At 40.9% G+C, this 18992-nt stretch overlaps 1 protein-coding gene across 2 annotated transcripts in view; it reads left to right on the top strand.

The window, feature by feature from the left end:
• The window catches only part of ror1 (receptor tyrosine kinase-like orphan receptor 1), a 124277-nt gene that overhangs the window by 87967 nt on the left and 17318 nt on the right, over positions 1 to 18992 (top strand). For both annotated transcript variants that reach the window (XM_028588209.1, XM_028588208.1), the window contains 2 exons: positions 1875 to 2165; positions 2465 to 2498. In XM_028588209.1, the coding sequence (XP_028444010.1) occupies positions 1875 to 2165; positions 2465 to 2498 (325 nt within the window). The remainder of the gene's footprint in view (positions 1 to 1874; positions 2166 to 2464; positions 2499 to 18992) is intronic.

The raw sequence follows: 18992 nt of genomic DNA, 5'->3' as shown, positions 1-18992 counted from the left end.
GTGAGTGCATGAAATGCTTACAGTAAGTAGTAAGATGGAGAGAGACAGGAAAGAGTGAAGGGGGAGAATGGAAGTGAGGGAGATGGGATGGGTGATTCTGTGTGACAGTAAAGTATGTTGTCATTATAAGTAATAGCAAACAATTAAATGTTTTCATTGATATACATTTTATTGCCAACTTCACCATTGACTTGCTGGAGGCCCGGTTCTGATTGCAGTGCTGTAATGTGGAGAGACAGGGCTGTACAAAGTAGACAGTTGTGTATGTAGAGAAAGGAGGACAGATACAAACTGGTTGAGAAGGGAGAGAGGTGAGGAGGGAGAGAGGTGAGGAGAGAGTGGTGGGAGTCTCATATTGTCACACACTTGTTAGTACCACATTGCTGCGTTAAGCCCGGGGTTTTAGGGAGGACAACTGTGAGTGTGTGTAAGTGTGTGTTGTTCAGTTCAGTAGAGGCTTGAGTACACACAGACAGAGACAACACACACACACACACACACACACATATGCCAAGACAAATGTGCCCACTTCTCTTTTCCACATACACGTCTTAGGCACTCATTTCACCTCATGACAATATGTCATGAGGTGTGTGCGTCAGATGAGCTGCACGTACAACCACAAGGGTTGCTATGGTGACCGAGAGTAACAAGTAAGGGCACCAGCATGCTCCAACCAGGGCAGAAAAAAGTTATCAGCAAACACAGCTTCATAGCAGTTAAATAACAGGAATGAATTTGATTGAAATTACCAGAACTATTACATACCGGTGTTAGGATTATTTTGGCGTTCTAGTAACATGTTTCTCCTGATGACTTGCAATGGTTTTCTGCAGTATACTGTATGTAGGCTACACATTAATAAACAACAGAGCATAAACATATTAGGAGAGAGCAGCTTTGGAAAAGATAGCATTGCTCTTGTAGGGAAAACCCTTGTTGGGATGTAAATGTTATGTTGTCCAGTGCTGAGAAGCCCTAACTAATGAATTTGCATGGCATAGTAAATATTAAAATGTGTGGGTGTCCATGCAACATGTAAGTGTGTTCTTCTGTTCCTCTATTTTTACCCCTTAGCCTCTCTATTCACACAAATTGAAGTTTGTCTGACCTGTTTTTGAGATTCCCCTGTATGTGTTTTTCCTCTTTTGTTTGTTTTGGCTGACTTTGTGTAACCAGGAGCATTTCTGCATACCTAAGATGGGTTTTTGGGGTTGAGGGAACTTTCCAGAAGGTTTTTATGACATTAACACCAATGTTTTCCCTTCACATTAAACTCTTAGGTGGCCCTCAAGAAAAAAAATTTCTGACCTCCTTGAGGAAGAATGTGGTCCTGGGAGATAATTGTGCAATAATGTTTAGCTTTGTCTTTTCCAACATCGTCTGAACTCATTACAGTGGCTTCTGACAGCCTCATTGTTTGTTCTTTTCTTCTTCAAGTTCAAGTTTTTACCCTCAACACAGGTGATGTTTTCTAATAAGCTCTTGCACAAGCTGGGTAAAAGAAAATCTCAGGCATCATAAAGCCACGATGAAAAGTGAAATTAGTTGTCACCTCAGTGGCAACCACAAAACAACTTGCAAAACCAGGGTTTGGATATGTGTGTCTGAAAACACAGAGTTGTTTTACCACTATTCTTTTTTAAACAGCAGCATGTTTTTTACATCTTGCTCTGATGTAGTACATTAAGTGTTGTTTGATTTATGTCTTAGTTCTTGGCCTTGTGTAATACAACCTCTCCTTATGTCTTTTTCTCTCTCAATCAATCTAACCCCTGACGTTTCTTCTCACTTAGCCCCCCTTTTATCTATATATATATTTATCTTCATTGTTTTCCTTCCTTTCATCTCTCCTGTCTCTCTATGTTTTCCAGGGCCCTTCTTCATCCGTCTTGAAGCTCCCATGAACAACATCACCACCTCTCTGGGCCACACAGCCGAGCTTTTCTGCCGCGTGTCCGGTAACCCGCCGCCCACTGTGCGCTGGCTGAAGAACGACGCCCCAGTGGTGCAAGAGCCACGGAGGATCTCGTACCGATCCACGCCTTACGGATCACGCCTCCGCATCCGCAACCTGGACACTACTGACACGGGCTACTTCCAGTGCGTGGCCACCAACACCCAGGGTACTGTGTCCACGACGGGCGTGCTCTTTGTCAAATTCGGTAAGAGAAATTAGAGTGGCGACAGTAGTAGCTGCCAAGCATTTAAAAACTTACTGGCATGCAGATGTTACAATGAAGTGGCTTTATGACGAGTGCTTTACGCACTTACTGTGACAAACAAAGACATTTTTTCCAACTCATCTTTTCCCACTAGAGATCTGGCTCCTTTTAGCAACACTTCTCTCCACTGATTCTTGCGTGTAGCTGGCAGCTTGTGCAGAGTAAAATCTGGGAGCAATATTGTTTATCCTGTTGTAAAAAAAAACAAAAAAAAAAACAACCCTTGTCTTCTTTTCCAGATCCACTCCCTACAACTCTGGCAGGAAGGCCAACGTAAGTTGCTTTTCCTCTATCCATTTTTCTCTCTGTCAGTCTATTCATACTGTACTTACCAGTATGTAAAACACTGGACCGTTTTGTCAGTTTCAGGCAATTTGCGGGTGATATATAGCTCCTGCATGCTCATGCATTTGTTGTAAGTGTGTGTGTTTTTTTTTTTTTTTTTTTATTAGTGATAATGCAGCCCTGGATCAACAAAGGGAGAGAAAGAGATAACCTAATTCTGATTTGCTATCTATTCTAATAATCTTTGTAGTTATGTTTCTGATGTGTCCATAATGGAAACCAATTTAATTATAGAGAATACCAAGGTCATGACTTGATAGATAAACACTAATATTCGTAATACTGGAGAAACTGGGTTAATTTACTCTAATACAGAAAACAGGACATGACTCAAAACGTTAACAAATTCAAAACCTGTGCTGTTCATTTAAATTGAGGGCAATAACGAGACATTCATCTGCCTTCAGGGCCGTATTATAATTCAGAGTGAATGTCCTGTATCTACCATTGAGTTAAGTTGATTAACTGATGTCTCCCTAAAATAATGCCACCTGAAATGAGCAGTATGGAAACATGAGGCACATCTATCTCTGTGGTTTCTTGTTATATAACCTTTTATAGTTGCCTAATTAGCTGCCAGCTTTCTGAATGTACAGAAAAACTAACCACTGCCCAAATCTCTTAACATGAAACATGAACATCAAATGAAATAGGGCTTTGAAAGAAGCAAATAAAACGATACAAAAAGAAGATACAAAAGAAGTTTTAAGAAAGTATCCATAAATCCATTCCACTAAAACCTTTCCATGTTCTTAGGAAAAGCAAAACTTCTGCCTAAATTAAAATTTAGTTTGAGTCTGGCGAGCTTCCTTTGCTTTGTTTTGACGTCTCCCCAGTGTTGTGGGATAAAACTCTCAAGAACTTTCTCAGTTCGTTTGATTTTCGCAGGATCAAAGGAGTTAAGATGGATGATTTTCCCCCATGACATTATGGCAAGGCCCGCTGCCATGTTCCATGCGGCATTCTGTGAATCAAAACTGCTGGCACATAGCGGATATCAGACACTTACTAAATCCACTCATACACTAAGACGACTGCATGCACATACTCACACATTTGAGCATCTACGCATGCTCTGTTTCAAACATCTGTTTCTACCATTCCTTTTGTTTACATGTTTTTGATTGTTTTGTCCTGTGCGACTTAATTACAGCTTGTTTCATAGATGAGACAGTTGGCGCACAAAGAATTCACAATGCAATTTTCTCAAGGGAGTTATCATGAAGAAGGAAAAGAGGCTGGCCTAAAAAACAACACTGTGACACCACTGGAAATAAACTAAAACGGAAATATAATGTAGATAAGAAAATGGAACAATGTGATTTTGTTACACATTGACTTAAAAGATTATCAGGATGACATTGCTCGGCATTGCTAATCCAATTCCTCACATTAGAGGAATAATTTTCCAGCAATGCAATAAAAAAATAAAATCTGCTCTTACTCTATGATGATGATGCATTTTAAGGTTCTTTTTTTTAGGCTATAGAAACAAAATCTTAACTTATAATAAAAATGACCTATTTTCATAAAAGAGTTGTGCTTGTTATAGTCTATATTAGAGGTCGACCGATAGTGGATTTTACCGATACCGATAGTTAGGTTGGGCCGTATTTGCCGATAACCGATTAATCGACCGTTAGTATTTAGAATTGATACTGGATAAAACAGTTGACAAAATACATACATTTTTTCCAAAAAAGTCCAGACGCTTTTGCCAATAATCAAAATAATAATGTCATATTTATTGATATTACACCCACAGCAATGCTACACAAGCATGTGTGTTGTCTAAAACAGTTCTCCTACATATTTGGAGTCATCCAGTGCAAAAATAAACATAATAAGCATTATAATTCATATAAAGGACAAACTATTTACATTTCTTCAAAAAAGGCCCAAATGTATGCCAAATCTCAAAACAGTGACGCCATTCTTCTCTGTAGAACGGTTTAGAACTAGCCTGACGTGGTCCTACCATGGGTCCTACTCAGATTCTAGTCAGAATGTGAGTCTGAAACAGGAAAAAAAATGCATCTGCATTTATTGGATAGACCTACAACCAATCAGAGCAACGGAACTCAACACTGTGTATCGTCTCCATAGCAACCACTCTTTGCACAATGAATTCATTCTAACTTCCGACTTTTAGACTTTTTTGAAGCTGGATTTGTTGCGTGTAAATATAAATGTGGATAACGTTAGTGATAGTGACATGCTCGCTACAGTTGCATTTCTAGAGATGAATCGGCAAAAACACGTTTTATATCTCTGATTCACGGCTTTGTTCTAACGCCGGCGCTCCCTCTCTCCAGTCTCTCTCTATGTCTCTCCACCATATAACGCTCCCTCTCTCCAGTCTCTCTCTATGTCTCTCCACCATATAACGCTCCCTCTCTCCAGTCTCTCTCTATGTCTCTCCACCATATAACGCTCCCTCTCTCCAGTCTTTCTCTATGTCTCTCCACCATATAACGCTCCCTCTCTCCAGTCTCTCTCTATGTCTCTCCACCATATAACGCTCCCTCTCTTCAGTCTCTCTCTATGTCTCTCCACCATATAACGCTCGCTCTCTCCAGTCTTTCTCTATCTCGCTCCACCATATGACGCTAGTACCGTGCTTTAGGGCAGTTGTTGATGCATTAAAATGAATGCGCTGTCGATTCTACACATCTCAATTCTCCAGCGGCAGCCACTAGACGGATCGTGGACGATTTGGGTCGGACTTGCGTTCATTTTTGTCAGTGTTTTAACCGCTTGAGGTTAGTTAGCCTACTGCTAATGTTTAGCGTCATCTCAGCCAAAGCAAACAAACAAACATACTGTTGTGCTGTTCTTTCTCTACTAATGCAGCATCTATTCAACAAATGAATAACTTTATAATGATATAACAAACCTTTTTGCTGTTGATGCTTTAAACACGCATCTGATGTCAGCCTTCTCCGCACAGCATGTGCTCTCCGTGCAGCGCGCAGTAACACGTGTCGAAAATAAACAACACGAGGCATCAGTGATAGTTTTTGTTTCGCCTCTAGAGGCCGCTATTGTAATGCATGATGCCAGCAGCGCCTTCTCAGCTCTCCTGTACTGTTTAATGAATGACAGCGTGAGCTTCTCAGCCGCTCCAGCAACGGACACAACCAGGAAAAACTATCGGCATGGATTTTTGCCGATAACAATAGTTCCACCAATCAACTATCGGTGCCGATTAATCGGCAAAACCGATGAATCGGTCGACCTTTAGTCTATATCCCCAACGTTACACTTCGGGAATTGCTCTGTTGCCGCCTGAAATTCCGCCAGATTTCACTCTTTTCAGCCGGATGTCCGTTACCTTCCGCTTTCTTTGTGTTGGAATTTTAAACTCCAGTGGCTTAATGAGGACTAGGTTAACTGCTCCTCAGATTTTTGCAGGGTAAATCCAGACAGCTAACTAGACTATCTGTCCAATCTGAGTTTTTTTTTGCACAACTAAAACAACTTTAGAACATACACATGTTCTACCAAAACAAGTTCCTTCCCTAAGGCTATTTTGCAGCAGCACCGTGGCTCTGTCCGGCGATTGGGATTGGTTTAAAGAAATGCCAATAAACCAGAGCACGTTTTTCTCCCATCCCGGAATGCTGTGTGGACTAGCAAGACCCTCATCCGCCGCACTGTGGAGGAAGGTCTGGCAAAGCGAGACTATGCTTGTTAGGACCATGAAAATTGCCATGATGATACATTTCTGTTCAAGGATTCTAGACAAAATACTTCTGTTAGTATAGTCTGATGTTCCAGCTAATACATTTAAGTTTTTTAGGACTTTATTCTAAACTAATTGAGGTACAGCTTTGACACGCCAGACACATTACACTTTCAAGTTTGAATAAATTAAGTTCTTGTGTTGAAGGAAAGCTTTGCAGTGAACCGAAGACCAGCATTCAAAACCTGCGTCTCATTACAGTCATAACAGACTTCATTTAAACGGACAGAGGCCTCCTTTGACAGCTGCGGAGCTGTTGTGGTGGTGGGCTGATCGTCACTGCTGCTCATTATTAGTGCCACAGCCAACTTATTAGCTGTAAAGTAGGGTGGCAGGCCGTCAAGAAGACAGGGTCACCTAATGATGACACGTGATGACCTACAACCTCATACCTCATGCCGCAGTTGTTTAAACGTCAAAACGTCTGCTCCTTGACTCAAAGTTTTCGGAAAGACATCTGGTCCAGAAGCTTGTCAGTTTAGGTGAAATATACTTTTTTGTACCTCCCACTCTCTCCCATCATCTCCATGTTCAGCAGAGAGCGTTACAGAGTGCACAGTGACTTCCGTTTTCTTGGGATAAATTAGCCACAAATACTACTCAAAAATTTGGGGGGGAAATTTCTGGCCACCCACCTTGTTGAACCTGAACATAACATTAACTTCATGTCCTCAGTGTTGTCTTTGCTTCAGTCTGTGCTCTGATTTCCATCCCCTCTACGCTGGTCTTAAGTATACACTCTGTGGTGTGCGGGACACAACTGTGTGTGTGTGTGTGTGTGTGTGTGTGTATATCCTCAGGGTTGGGTTTTTGAGAGAAGCCACAGGCAAACTAAGAGCTGACAGCTCGGAGGTTTTGACTATGATTCGGCCAGCTTGAATCCAATGTGGCTACTTGAGACCAGAGCAGAAAACTACAGCAGAGCAGATCAGAATTACAGGAAGGAAGAGACAGGAGGAGGACAGGAGTAAGATCTCCAGTCTGTCAGAACAAGTCTCAAGTTGCAAGTTTTCATATGCATATTGCAAGTTAAGATGAAAGTCCTTTAGTTCTCTGGATGCTGATAGTTCTTTTAAAACATTTTTAATAGTGTAGTAAAAAGTCCTTTCAATATGGAGACCTAATGACTTAACATGTAAGGCGCGTGGCTAAGCAAGGCCTGTCTGTTGCTGTCTTTTTATTTTTTTATTGTTCCAGGATTTTGCATGATCAGAACTTGATAACTCAAAAGCAAAAATAAAACTCCTGTCAAATCCCAATTTAAGGAATAGTTTGACATTTTGGGAAATATGCTTATTCACATTTTTGCAGAGAGTAAAGGCTCTGACACACCAACCAGACGGCCGACCATCGGCAGAAAAGGCAGTCGGACTGATCAGTCGGCTCCCGTCTCTTAAAAAAGTGCCTCGGAACACACCGAAGTGACGCCGACTTGAGCGCACGTTCTGCAGGCGGCGCTAATCTGTATTGTCGCCCAAAAAAACGGAGATGACGGAACATCTCTCTAGACCTAGCAAACACAGAACACGCTGTCGTCAGTCATTGTTTTTATCAGAGAGTGTTGATAGTAGTCAAGAAGGATCGTTGTTGTCATTACTCGCTGAACGGAAGAAAATATGGCTAGTGATAAGAAGATACTGGTGTTGTCAGCTCTAAGGCTTCTTCATGTGGAAGAAGCACTGAGTCAAGGGCTAGAACTCCACCAATCAGATTGGTCATTGAGTCCGACTGCGCACTGGCCGATTCAACAAGTAAAATCGGCCAAAATGGATGCCGACGACTCCTCCGACTGACGATGGCACGGAACACACCGAACAGACTCGAGTCACCGACCTCGCCAGACTGTCCGACGGCCGATAATCGGGTTGGGTCAGAGCCTTTAGAGGAGAAGATGGATGCCACTCTCATGTCTGAAAGGTAAATATGTACGTAGCTGGAGCCACCAGCCGGTTAGCGTAGCTCAGCATAGAAACAGATGGAAACAGCTAGCCTGGCTCTGTCCAATAGCAAGACCCTTTTCACATTCACAATTTAACACGTTATGCCTCCATTTTATTAATCCATCCAAAAACCGAAGTATAAAAATAACACTTTGTGGTTTTATGACGGTTAGACCCATTCCTTTTATATGAAGTCTCTCACAGCAGGCTAAGTCAAGTCTCAAATTCAAATTTTTTTGTGACTTAAGTCTGACTCGAGTCCAAGTCTAGAGTCTCACATCTTCACCTCTAAATCAGTTTCATTTCTAATCCTAAATTCATCAGTATGCTACCAGTTATTACTAACCAAGAGAAAGACCATCCTCTCCTCTACACTGTGCCCCATGCTCCTCCTCTTCATTCTCCTCCCTCCATATTCCCCTTCCCTTCCTCGCTCCTCCTTGGAGATGTTTTAATAGAGCCAGAATAAACACAGGGTGAGGGGAAAAAGTCTCGCCTGCCAAAATTAGACCCCCAACTTTCTCTCTCTCGCTCTCTCTCTCTCTCTCTCTCTCTCTCTCTCTCTCTCTGTACGCTGCCACACTTCCTTCATTTGCAGAAAAAAAAGATGGAGACGGCAGGAGAGTGAAGGGAGTGAAAGAAAAACAGTGTTAGCAGGGTAGGTGGAGGATGGTACCATTAACACTCGGGGGTTGCATGTTGTTCTTTGATTCCCGGGTTCTGCGGGGTCGCTGGTGTTCAGGTGCGATTAGCTGTGTGAGCCGACAGGAGGTTTAGCTGAGCGTTCAGATCAGAGGCAGTTCATAACTCCTAACTGAGGCCTGCGTGCAAACTGTGAACACTCTGACAGAGCAAGCTAAAACTGTCCATGACGCAATAACACACTCTCTTCTTCATCTTTCTTTTCTTTTTCTTAGTCATTATTTTCAATTAAATTAATCAGTAGGATAAATTAGATCTTCATCAGACACATGTTAGGCAGGCAGGCTGGACTGAAGCTGAACTCTAAATGACTTGTATTAGTTTTTTCATGTACTGTATTTATTTTATTCTGTCTGTTTTGAATGAGCAAATTAATCCCAGAAAAAAAAGAAATACACAATGAATTCATCAGAATTTAATTATATTGATATGAAAAGGAACATGTTTTCTGTTTTCTTAAATCACAGTTAGTCATGATAACTTTACTATAGCACTTTAATGGGGCATTGCATGCATTTTAGGAGTTGCTAACCATGACACATGGCCTACAGGTTGTAAAAAAAAAAAGGTTAGGATTAGGGCCTTTTCTGAGTATGCATTTTGTGTCATGTCTATTGTTAAAGTCATAATCAATACTTTCATAATAACAATGGTTAAAATGACTATGTAATGTAATCGACAAAGAGTTATCACCCAACTCTGTGTTTTACTTCAGCTCTACAATATGCAGCTTTAGCGTCTTCCAGCTCATTATTTTGATTCTGCCCACAACTTTACTTTTTTGGTTCTGTCTGCTCTTATAGTGCCATTTCCGTCCTTAGCAGGAAAGGCTCCTTTAAACCCACAGTATACTCCCTTTCCAGCAACAAACGGCAGACAGACAAAGTTAGGAACCAGCCGGTGAAGATAGTGGAGTATTTAGCAGCTACCAACAGGACTTCAAATAAATGCTCATGTTACTATGTCTGCTGAATGTTTAAATATCAACATAAAAGGTAATGATATGTCATTGTTGTGTTTATAGCTTGTTTGCGCCACACAAATCAGTTACTGCAGGTTTAACATCATTATCTAATCATTAAAAATGAAATACAGCTGATTTTATATTTCTAAAAATGTGACTTCCTGAGTAAGTGCGCTTTTTTAAATCTGACAGACTTTATGCAACGCTGCCGCTGATCTCAGAATCTCTGTCTGTGTTTATAATAGAGGGGTTTTCTCCCTGTTTGAAAAGATTAATACCACTACACCCTGGCTGTCAAGGCTGTTTAAATTTCTCAAAACTTTCCCCACCGCTTTTCTCTCAGCACTGGCACAAAAAAAAGCAATTACAAAAATAGCTGCTTTTTTTCCTCTTTTTCCTTCCACCGAGCCTCTCTGCTCTCTCCTCAGTCCACTGTGGACTGGAGAATGAAGAAGACAGGTTTAACAAAGAACAGATTCTGGCTTCTTTTTTGTCAGCGCTCTGACTTTTCTGCTGCTTGCTTCTATGTTGACAGTATTTGGTGAAAGACGTGCTCTGCATGACAATGCCTTATTTGAACAATATTTTCCCATCATATGCCGATTCAAACCACTGTTGACAGTAAATCCAACAATCACACATGCATCAAGTGCCTTGTTTGTTAATGATAATGTCTATATGTATATCTACTGTACATCTGCAATACAGTAAGACCATTGTAAGTTTGCAATTAGTTTGTCAGTTGAGATCTTGTTTGGGTGTAATTTGAAGACTCAGAGGGATTACTCTAATCAGCCGTGTTTAACTGTAATACAGTATAAACACACATACTGTACAGTATAGCTTTTCGTGTGTATATATACAGTACAGGCCAAAAGTTTGGACACACCTTCTCATTCAATGCATTTCCTTTATTTTCATGACTATTTACATTGTAGATTCTCACTGAAGGCATCAAAACTATGAATGAACACATATGGAATTATGTACTTAACAAAAAAGTGTGAAATAACTGAAAACATGTCTTATATTTTAGATTCTTCAAAGTAGCCACCCTTTGCTTTTTTTGATAACTCTGCAAACCCTTGGTGTTCTCTCAATGAGCTTCATGAGGTAGTCACCTGAAATGGTTTTCACTTCACAGGTGTGCTTTGTCAGGGTTAATTAGTGGAAGTTGTTCCCTTATTAATAAAAAAAGCAAAGGGTGGCTACTTTGAAGAATCTAAAATATAAGACATGTTTTCAGTTATTTCACACTTTTTTGTCAAGTACATAATTCCATATGTGTTCATTCATAGTTTTGATGCCTTCAGTGAGAATCTACAATGTAAATAGTCATGAAAATAAAAAGGAAACACATTGAATGAGAAGGTGTATGTATGTATATATATATATATATCCTGTATATCTGTGTGTGTGGCAAGAAACCTACCGACACAATATGGACAGCTCTGTAATTAGCCAGCTGTCAACACACTGGATTAAATTGACCTCGGAGCTGACGTGAAAGGGAACCTGAGGCCCGTACTGTCATCATCAGATCACCGCCATTGCAGTTATACAGTCGAGGCATCAACGAGTTAAAAACGAAGCGGTAATTTGACTTTGTAAGACTGTAGCGTGTCTCACCTACAGCGGCGCATGGGTTGATTGACAAATTAGTTTAAGGAAGTAGTTTCTAAAATGTGTAATGACTTGAAGATGTCACATTATGTTGATCTTGAAGCTTGCTCAGGCTTGCTCAAAGGTATTAGGCGCTTAAATATGTGTGTACGGTAATCAAAACAGATTTATTGATACCCTGAAACCTCATACATATATTCTCATTTCTGCTCTACGGCAGCTGTTGTCAAAGGCTTGTACTTACCATGTGCATCTGATTTATTAGGACGTCAGGTAATTACACAAGCAGCAGCTCCAAGGTATGCTCAGTGAGTGTAGGAGGATGAAAGGATGCCGTCAAGGGCTTTTATCTGGCAAACATCAGCGAAGCATCCATAATCCTCATTAATGAAATAACAACATGTCAGAGCATTTACTCAAGCTGCAATTAAGCTCTTAACTGAGAAAATGATTTAGGGAATCTGTTGCAGATATTTCACTCTCAGCTATATCTTGCATGATCCCCTCTCAAGATAAAGCAACAAGCTGACTGATCTGTCTGTGTGGCACAAATACACGTCACTACAAGGTAAATGTGTTTTTATCAATTTAGTGTGATTGCCACAGTGCATTAGCTGCTCAATCAACTTCACGTTTAAGTTCAATTAAGTTTAAGTACTCAGCCACAACTCCCTTCTCATTATCAGTTATTGCCAAATATTGTGTTTGTGTATTATTGACTTTTTTTCGCATTCATTCTCCCGTGCACTGCTGTCCTCTTTTAAAATACGAGGTCATTTAATATTAGGTTCCCTACCACAGCCTTCTTAATATACCTGCACCTCTTCATCACCTGCTATTTCAGAAATTGACAGTTTTCCACACAAAACTGACACTTTGCAGTAATAGTAATGCAGTAGTAAATCCACAGGAATGTGCATCTAATCTACTACTTATTGTTTTTCATTTATTTATTGTTGTTTCTATGATCTCTCTTTATAGAAATAGTTTGACATATTGAGAAATATGCTTATTTACTTTTTTTGCCAAAAGTCAGATGAGAAGATACCTGTCTCATATCTGTACGCCAAATATTAAAAGCTAGCGCCAACTGCTAGTTGGCTTAGTTAACCGGCTGCCGGCTGTAGCTTCAAATTTAGCACAGCTATGCAAGTGGTATCAATCTTCTTATCTAACTCTCAGCGAAAAAAACAAATAAGTGTGTTTCCCCATACATTGAACTATTGTTTTAAATACATAAAGTTAACCTATGGACTTCACTGATAACATCTTATATAACAAAATGTACAGTAGTACAGTGTTGGTGTGTCCCTAGTCGCAGAATCTAAAATGAGGCACAAAAGTGTAATGTGCTGCTGAATGTCCTGTTCAAGGACACTCCAGTTGGAGAGATATGCAGGTTTAAATGCAGGTCCACCGCCATGAAACCAGTTTCTTATTTCACTCTGCCACCCTGCTGCCCTCAGCATACAGTATGTGTTGTTTTTGGTCACAATAGACACTTAACTCAGACTGTGAACTTGTGTGTGCTGGATTGAGAAACTTTGGATTTTGGTTTCACTTCTCCTCACCTCAATGCCAGTGTCAACACTGCTGTGGTTCTCCGATGCTGGCCAGGATTGATGATGATTTGCTCCACACCACAAGCATCGCACCCATTCAGACTGAGGGGATGACAGGCCCACTCAATTTTTGGATGCACATCTCCTCTGCCACATAACTGATCCACTTCAGCACTCCACATCAGACGAACGCAGGGGGCTTTGCTAAACTTATTTCATTTTGAGATCCGGTTTAAAAAAATATGTATTTCACTCTGGAACTTTTTCAGACTATTCAGACCTGCCAACAACAGACTCTGTAGCAATGGAACTTTCTCAACCCATAGTTTAACCAAGAGTGAGAGCAATAGCTGTTGCAGTATTCCCAAATTGCTTAGTAGTCCTGTTAACTGCCAAACATGAAACATGGATTAAACTTTCTTGGCAAAAGGTAAAAGGGCATTCTGTCAATGTTTTACATTCACTGATACACAAGTAAAAACAAAGACGGCCTACTGAGACTTTCTTCACCTCTGTGCTCTATTCCTTTGCACGTCCGGAGTAGACTGTGGCTTTTTTTCCCTTCTGTCTCAAAAGGCTTTTACCCACACATAGTCGCACATATTCACACTTGCATTTCTACATAAAACACAGAGTCAAAGAACTGCACACACAGTTACTCTTACAAACCCTATCTCTCACACGTGTTTAGTTAAGCCCTCGGTGGGTCTTAATTGCCGTCTTGTTGTGGATTCTTTTTAGCACAGTGCTGATTGATTGGGGATCAGGGCCCTAATATGGCTCATCGGGGACTGGCCCTTTGACATGGCCTGGTCCCAGGGCACCGGCACTGTTTGAAACTAGAGCTCCCACCACAGCCCCCTCCCACAAGCCTGGATGCCTCTCTGCTAAATGCTGCCCAGGTCAGGGGGCTCCACGCACACATATAGACAGACATGTGAACACACACACGTGGGGACTGTCATGATGTGTAGCCTGCTTCAACCATTAAAGCAATTTACATTATTAGGCGTTAGTAAGAGCGTAAGTCTGTCTTTACACACTTACCGCACACCACGATTTTCATACACAACTCATTATGAACAAGGCTTTCACACTCAGCTTGGACAGGGCCCACTTCCTGTTTCCTGTTTCCCAGAATCCCCTGTGTCTGTCTGTTGGTGATCCTGTTGGCAGGTCTGGTCAAGGTCAGGTCTGGTAAGTGTGTGTGTGTGTGTGTGTGTGTGTGTGTGTGTGTGTGTGTGTGTGTGTGTGTGTGTGTGTATGTGTAGGTTTCTCCCTGATGGTTACAAGGCCTAGATGGGGTTTGTGGGGTTTCCCTGAACTTTGCCCTAAACCCCCCATGAACACACATACGCACCCACTCCTGCAAATGAAAAAAACACACATACGTGCAGACAACTATGCACAGAAAGTGTTCTTTCTTTGCCCTAATTGGTGGTGTTGGAGTGTGTGAAAGACAGGGAGGAACAGTGTACCTTGAGTATTTCTAGGTATAAATAGAGGCTGTTCTTGGCAGTTGAGACTTGTATCCTGTAAGTCTGAACCAGGGGATATTTAACAATGTTTAGAGCTTAACAGGATCAATGCAGTTTAATGTAGACAGTATTGATAAAGGAAGCCCTCTCAGTTAAAGTCAGTTTATCAGTCAGTGTTTTTATTGCTGCAGCAGTCCATCCTGACCTTGTTCCCCTGTTAAATCCTATAGTAGCAGACACACTTATCCTAAACAAGTTCAGTTTAGTTTAATTGTATGGAGTCATCCTGAGATGTCTTACAATGTTATTAGTGTCAACAGGATCATGAACTTTGTTGCTTATCATTTCCCCTGTCGACAAATCTAATAACGTCTGTGGAATAAAGCCAAAATGGTGTTACAATGGCCTGAAAGTGAACTGTGTAGACGGGGAGCGGTTCAGTATGAACAGTCTCAGGCTGCTTGTACCGGTAGTTGTTGACAGTAAAATAACTCATAAAAGGGAGCACATTTCATTTAGGCATTCTAGACGCCTATATTCACTCCTATTTTCTGCTCCCAGATAATTTAGATAAAATCACTTTCATAAGCAAAAATTTCATTTGTCGGTGTAACCTGAATTGGTCCCTTAAGGCCAGCATGTGGGTGGGCTCTCCTGGTCGGCCAACCAGAGGACAGATCAAATGTTGGAGATAGAGGGTGAGAAAAGGGAGGTGTGTGTGTGTGTGTGTGTGTGTGTGTGTGTGTGTGTGTGTGTGTGTGTGTGTGTGTGTGTGTGTGTGTGTGTGTGTGTGTGTGTGTGTGTGTGTGTGTGTGTGTGTGTGTGTGTGTGTGTGTGTGTGTGTGTGAGAATGTTATACTTGATTATGTTTTTGTTAACTTTCCCTCCACCTTTACAAGAAGTACTTGAAGCTTCAAACTAAATTGCCAGGTTACAAAAATCTGTTTTCTCCGTCAAATGTCCATCTTTAACCAAGCACTGTCACCCGGCTGATGTAACGATGACAGGATACTTTTTTAGTTCATCCCCTTCACTGTTTTTCTTTTCTTTTCCCTCGATCAATTTTGCAGCATTCTTTTTTCCATTCTGAGAGACAACTTTAGGGCAGGAAGTTCATAAAAACACACAGAAGAGCGGATATCACATAAACACATACTTGGACCATGTTGTAAATATGGGTGACAACTCTGAGTGTGTGTGTCAGGTCCTAACTGAATAATGTGCTGGTTAGTCCCCTTTGTTTTTAAGAGTGTAGGAGCCTGTAAATTATTTTTTATTGGAAGAACACTGTTTTGTAAAAGCAGGACTATTTAGTGTGTTTTGTTTCTTTTGAGTCATTTTGTGATGAAGTCTTTTGATTTACCTTTCTGTTGTGCCCACATTCCTTTAGCTGTTTTTTTTTCCTGGTTGAGCTTCATCAAGCAATATCCTGACTTATATTCCCCATGTAATCCCCCGAAAATTCAGACAACATGCCTGAACCCTCTCAACATCTTATGTGGGTTTTATGTGTAGGCAGACCAAACAATAATTGTAGTGAAGCATAAAGCAGAGGAATAGATTTTCTCTGCTAGTCTATAAGTCATAAGTAATCATCAGTAAGTCATCAGTAAGTCTTGCAGCTGCATTGAATTCTGGTAAAATGAGGCAACTGTCAATGGATGAACTCATGACTGCAGAGAAAGAAACCTAGAGTTGAATTTTCGAGGAACTAGCATCAAAATCTCATATTTTCAACGATAGATTGGACATACAAAGTATATTGTGATAATCTGTTATTTAACGGCTTTGTGTAAATGTATTAAGGTGGAAATCCTTTAACCAGACTTGAGCCCCTTTTGATGGCGGTGTGTGTGTAGAGGGATTATTTATGGGCTCCACTATGCAACAGTGTTTTCCTTCCACACAATACGTGACTCTTAATCGCTCTCATCAAGGAGTATCCCACTTTCCTCAGGAAGCCACGCTTGTGTTCAAACGTGTGTATTCTTGTTCCTTAAGCACCGTCAGTAGTCAGTCAGCCAGAACATGTGTCCTCCTGTCTTTTTTTAAGTATCTGCCTTTGTGTGTTCAGATCTTGGATCTGTGATCTAGGCAATAAGCTGTAAATCATGCAGGAAAGTGTGTATGTGTGTGTGTGTGTGTGTGTGTGTGTGTGTGTGTGTGTGTGTGTGTGTGTGTGTGTGGGTGTGTGTGGGTGTGTGTGGTGGGGGGGGGTCTAAATCACAGAAGTAGCTTCGCTCTCGGCTATCTCTTTCCCATGTTATTTCTTTAGTGCTTTCTTTTCTTTTCCTGTTATTATTATTTCCACACGGATGTTTCAAGGCAGCCTGGAGAATTCAAATGATGCTAAAAAGAAAAAAACTAAAAACAGGAATTCTTACAGCCACAAAAAAATGGAAAACATGCATTTAGTTTGAAATACTGCTCCAGGGTAAAAATAACGTTGTATGAAAATAGATCATGAGCCGCTATATTTGTAATACTCCCTTTGTCAGCGATAAAAATCTAAGTATTTTTCATATTGTGTTGGACCTTCCTGATTGAAGCATGATGGACATGATGGATCAATACAAGTTGTTGGGTCTTCATGCACGATTTGTTGGGACACACACAAACACACACACACACACACACACACGCATACACACTTATTACATTGTTCAACAGCAGTCAGACTTAATGCCTAGAGCTCCTAACTGTTTCCATTCCCCTCAGCCTCCTTCTTTTCTCAATTATCTCTCAATCTCTCTTCCTCCAAATTTTTCTCTCTGACTTAAATTTTCTCTTCCCCCTTTTTATCCCCATATTTTGACTTTCTCTTTCTTTTTTAATGCTTTCCTAGACCTTCTCTATCTGTCCTTGTTATTTCTTATCAATGATCCCTACACCCAATGTGTCAGTTATTAGTCAAACAAAATCTCCCCACCCTCCTCTAATTCACCTCTCTAGTAATGGATTTCACCATGTAACCTTGTGATTTGTTTGTGTGTATATGTGTCTTTCTAAACACCACTGGGTTTATGTTACATTTTAGTAGACATATTGCCCTCTTATCCTGCTAATTGACATGCTGATTGACACTCTCACTCCCCAAACACCCCCCCACCTGGACCTCTCATACCCTTCAGTCCTCCGGGGAAGTGATGTCACCAGGTCAGGAGCGTTGTGAGGAGTGACGGGATTGATGTAGGGTCCTTCCCTGCATGTTGAATCATCTTCTATGTGTTAACCCTGTTATTAAAACTCTTTAGTATAACTTGGGCCAACATACAACATGCTTCAGCAAAGTGCCGTCCAACACATCAAACACCAGCATCTATATGCGGGAGGCATTCTGTGGACTGTTTAAGATAAGATCAGCATTCAAGTTACATTGGGTGAAATGTTATCATAAAAAAAAATTGTAATTTCTACCTCAAATCAAAAGTATTTTAACCATAGGGCAGTTTCATAAAAGCCTTAGCATTTACTGTTCAAATAAACCTCCTCAGACTCGCTGGAAGTTATGCAGAAACAATTTCTTGTTTTTGAAATAAATACAAGAATTGTTTATTTAGCATAAGCAGAGAGAGCCACCATGACTGTAGGCCGTGTTCAGGCCAACTGCGTCCCAGCATGTGAAAATGCAGCCCCCTCACTTATTTGAATGAGGCCAGTCCGTTAAAGCAGTGGGGGTGCAAATGCAGGGGGCCTTTATGTACAGTCTATGACCGCAACGCAATGTCATCCCGCACGACTCTGCGTCGGCCAAACAAGTATGTGCAGGTGCACATTTCTGGTAGACTGCTTTGTAAGGTGAACGCTGTATTTGTACTGTTGACCTGTTTACTGTGAAATGGTTGCCACCATGATATCTTTCCAGTCAATCCTTCCTCATAATGTTATATAACAGTTGTGGGGTGTTGGGGCCCTAGAGCAATGAGATCACTGTGCCGGTCCCCATACTAAGAGGGCAAAAATAAACTGAGTGTAATTGGTAATTAATTCTCCTGGAAGACAAAATGATTGGCACTGTGATAACTTTTCATTTAGTTGTGATATCCAGCCTCACTGTAATCCAAACCGCAGTGTTTTGGTCTCTGAGAAGCCTTCTTATTCATAGACGTATTACTTAAACCTCCTGGATAGTCTTTCCTCTTCTCCCCAGTACCTGAAGCAACATGCACACATCAGTGCAGGCCCTCGCATTTTTTTGCTCTTTTCAACTGAACAGACAAAGAAAAAAAGCACCATACGCAAGAAGTCGACCTGAAACCTAAAATACAAGGAAAACCCAACAAGACTTATTACCAAAGATTTGTTTACTGAAAAAAAAAAAAAAAAATGATTTAAAACGAGAAGAAAACCTACTAACTCAAACCCGCCCATGATATCCTCTTTACACTATCTCTTATGTCTCTTTGTG

The sequence above is a fragment of the Perca flavescens genome, chromosome 9 (genome assembly GCF_004354835.1).
Source record: "Perca flavescens isolate YP-PL-M2 chromosome 9, PFLA_1.0, whole genome shotgun sequence".
NCBI lineage: Eukaryota > Metazoa > Chordata > Actinopteri > Perciformes > Percidae > Perca > Perca flavescens.
The sequence above is the reverse complement of the archived record's forward strand: the minus strand, read 5'-3'. Positions and strand labels throughout refer to the sequence as shown.